Source organism: Salvelinus sp. IW2-2015, linkage group LG31 (assembly GCF_002910315.2).
Source record: "Salvelinus sp. IW2-2015 linkage group LG31, ASM291031v2, whole genome shotgun sequence".
In the NCBI taxonomy this organism is placed as follows: Eukaryota; Metazoa; Chordata; class Actinopteri; order Salmoniformes; family Salmonidae; genus Salvelinus; species Salvelinus sp. IW2-2015.
In genome coordinates this window covers 18,543,232-18,544,259 of record NC_036870.1, presented here as the reverse complement: position 1 = coordinate 18,544,259, position 1,028 = coordinate 18,543,232, and the positions used below count along the sequence as shown (strand labels likewise).

The 1,028-nt window shown below is 46.5% G+C and overlaps 1 protein-coding gene across 1 annotated transcript in view; it reads left to right on the top strand.

Moving 5' to 3' along the window:
* LOC111955520 (thrombospondin type-1 domain-containing protein 7A-like) overlaps window positions 1–1,028 on the top strand; it is an 89,646-nt gene that overhangs the window by 23,220 nt on the left and 65,398 nt on the right. The window contains 1 exon segment of the mRNA XM_070436378.1: window positions 1,008–1,028. Coding sequence (XP_070292479.1) covers window positions 1,008–1,028 — 21 coding nt within the window.

The window sequence follows — 1,028 nt, the reverse complement described above, 5'->3', positions numbered from 1 at the left end:
CCCACTTTCCCCCACCTGTCCCTGTTAAACTCTCCACCTCAGCCCTGACACTTGACAACACACCTCCATCCTCCAGCCGACCCTCCTAATTAAGTAGAGGGTTCAGGAAGGAATCAGAAAGAATCAGAGGAAAGAGAGAGTTAGCCATCATCCACCTGAGTCCTCCAGTCCTGCTGGCTCCCCCATGCTCTTTTCTTATCAGGTTGGAGCAGCAGTGGAGATTAGGCCCTGAGGCTGGGGACAGGCTGACCTCAGGCTGGGCAGGCAGGGGTTAACATAATACAAACACACACACATGTAGGGGCAGGCACGCACACACCACACACACACACACACACACACCTCCCGGGCCCCAGCCATCACCACTTCCATGTCCTTGACAAGGGAAAGCCCTCGGATTTGGAACAGCAAAAACTATGAATGTATTAATGGATTGCTGCATACATTAGTACATGAGTCACTTTGGGTAAAAGCCTGACTTAATGAGGAGAGAATAATAATAGTCATTATGGGAAGCTGTTTCTCTAATGTCTGTCATTTTCTGGGGTTTAATGGTCTTGTCGTGTTAAATAAATAAACGCTATATTACGGTTATCATCAAAGCCAAGACACAATATGACTGTAGCAGAGCAGAGGGAAGTTCATGTACTGAAGTTAGACATTAAGTTGTGACTCCATGAAAAACAAGTTGAGCTACCCTGAAAAGCGCTCTCACAGAGGGGGAGGTTGGTGATGAGGGAGGCCCTGAAAAGTGCTACCACAGAGGGGAAAGTTGGTGATGAAGGAAGCCCTGAAAAGTGCTACCACAGAGGGTGAGGTTGGCCATGAGCAAGGGGGTGGTGTGTGAATGTCAGTTAAAAAAATAATGAAAAGGTGAACTGTAAGTTGCAAAACTTTACTTTACTGAAATGTTATTTGGGATGGTAGAAGCAAATGGTAGAATTCTACAGCTATGTATGGTTCCATGGCAGCACCAGTGTACCTATTTTCCTGTCTTTTCCTACCAGGGTTCAAACTGAGGAAGAGGA